Here is a 1,680-nt window from a genome sequence, read left to right as displayed (position 1 = left end):
CGCCTTCCTCTCCCTCCCTCCTCTCTCTTCCTCCCCCAGCTCTGTCCCTGGTTCTGCCCCCACTGATGTTTCTTTGCCTTTACTCCCATCCCTACCTTGCTCTCTCCTCTTCCTCGCTTGTACATGTGCCCCAGGTTCCTAGCCCTAACAAGCCTGACGCCCTCACAGCCCTACTGCCAGCGCCCCCAGACACAGGCCTCCCCCAATTCCTATCTCCCCACCCCCAGGAGCCAAGAAAACCAACTACGGGCCCAGCAATGGATGCAGAAGCTACACGACCAACTTGGGCTGCAGCACTTCCTCCGAGACTGCCACGAGGTAGGAACTCCAGCTGTGCTGGGGCACAGGAACTTCCTTCCTAGGCAGGGAAGTGCTCCAGCACCGAGGCGCAGTGGGGGAGGGGGCGCCCCGTCTAAGTGGGTCGCGGAGCGAAGTTCACCTCGCGCCGCCAGGAGGCGTGCGGATCCTGACCTCAGTGCGCATGCTCCTCAAGTCTCCTCCACCCACGCGCTGGGGAAGGAGGGAGGGGCCTTGGGTGCCCCTGGCAACGGCGCGCGTCCGCGTCCACAGGTCCCGCGGGGACGCGCGCTGATCTCACCTTTCCCCGCCGGAGGTTCGTGAGAAGCTCTCTGATGGGGAGAGAGGGACGGGAGACAGGAGAGGGGTCGTGGGGGAGCCGTGGGTGGACCAGAAGCCCAGAGCGCAGCTTCGGTCAGAGACGGTCCCCGACCAAGCCTTCGCCCCTTTAACAGTGTCCAGGTATCAAGCTCTGCCCCTTTAGAGATGAACTACACAACCGTTAGGATCAACCCAAATCAGAGGTGGTCCAGGTCCCCTTCTCCATTAGAGACAGCCCAGGAGATATGCTGCCTTTCTCTCCTTACCCTGCATTCCATAGAAACTATCCTGGGCCCTGACCACATAAGAGATGGCCCCATGAGAGATGGCCCAGTAAACATTTTCCTAAACCCAAACAGAGATGGTCCTGGTCTCATCTATCTACCTGACTCAGGATAATTAGTACCCCCTCCGCGATGATACAGTACTTAAGTTTCCCCCAACCAAAGATGGTTCAGGAACCAGGTCCGAATCTCCCCAACTAAAGATGATTTGATTCCCCCCATGGTGAACCCCCATGTTCTCCCCACACATGAAATGGATAAGGGCTTCCATATACCCCCTCCCAACTCAAGTCCATAGAGATGGGTCTGGGACTCGAGCCCACTAGAGATGAGTTCAAGAACCCCCTGTCCCCCTTCTTCCCACTGGAGATTATTCTGGACTGAAGTCTTATAAGAGATATTTCCGGCTCCCTCCCATATTTTTTACCCCTGTATAGCTGAAGTAGCCAGGAATCTGAGCCCTTTCCCACCCCACCTCACTCCCTCACATAGCTGACGTAGCCCAGGCCCCAGCCTACCACCTCTCCCCCCCGCCGTTTGATTTGGCCCAGGAGCCCCTTCCCCCTCTCGTTAGATTGTTCTGGACCAAGCAACAATCATCTGAGATGGCGCAGGAACAACCCCCTCCCCAAGCTTTAGGGAGGGTGATGATTTCTCCTCTACGCGCATCTGGGGCCCGGCAGAGAGGCGGGCACGTAGGCAGGTAGGGGGCGCGCGCGGGCGGGCGCGCTGCCGCTGCGCGGTGGCGGGGGAGGGGGCGCGCGTCCGCCGGAGATTC

General features: G+C 59.2%; 1 protein-coding gene across 1 annotated transcript in view; it reads left to right on the top strand.

The window, feature by feature from the left end:
* SPTBN4 (spectrin beta, non-erythrocytic 4) overlaps positions 1-1,680 on the top strand; it is a 69,414-nt gene that overhangs the window by 35,485 nt on the left and 32,249 nt on the right. Inside the window, 1 exon segment of the mRNA XM_024768302.1 lies at positions 228-318. Within this exon segment, the coding sequence (XP_024624070.1) occupies positions 228-318 (91 nt within the window).

This window comes from Neophocaena asiaeorientalis, unplaced genomic scaffold (genome assembly GCF_003031525.2).
Source record: "Neophocaena asiaeorientalis asiaeorientalis breed wild unplaced genomic scaffold, Neophocaena_asiaeorientalis_V1.1 scaffold629, whole genome shotgun sequence".
Lineage (NCBI taxonomy): Eukaryota > Metazoa > Chordata > Mammalia > Artiodactyla > Phocoenidae > Neophocaena > Neophocaena asiaeorientalis.
Note: the sequence above shows the minus strand (reverse complement) of the source record. Positions and strands in the feature narration are given on the sequence as shown.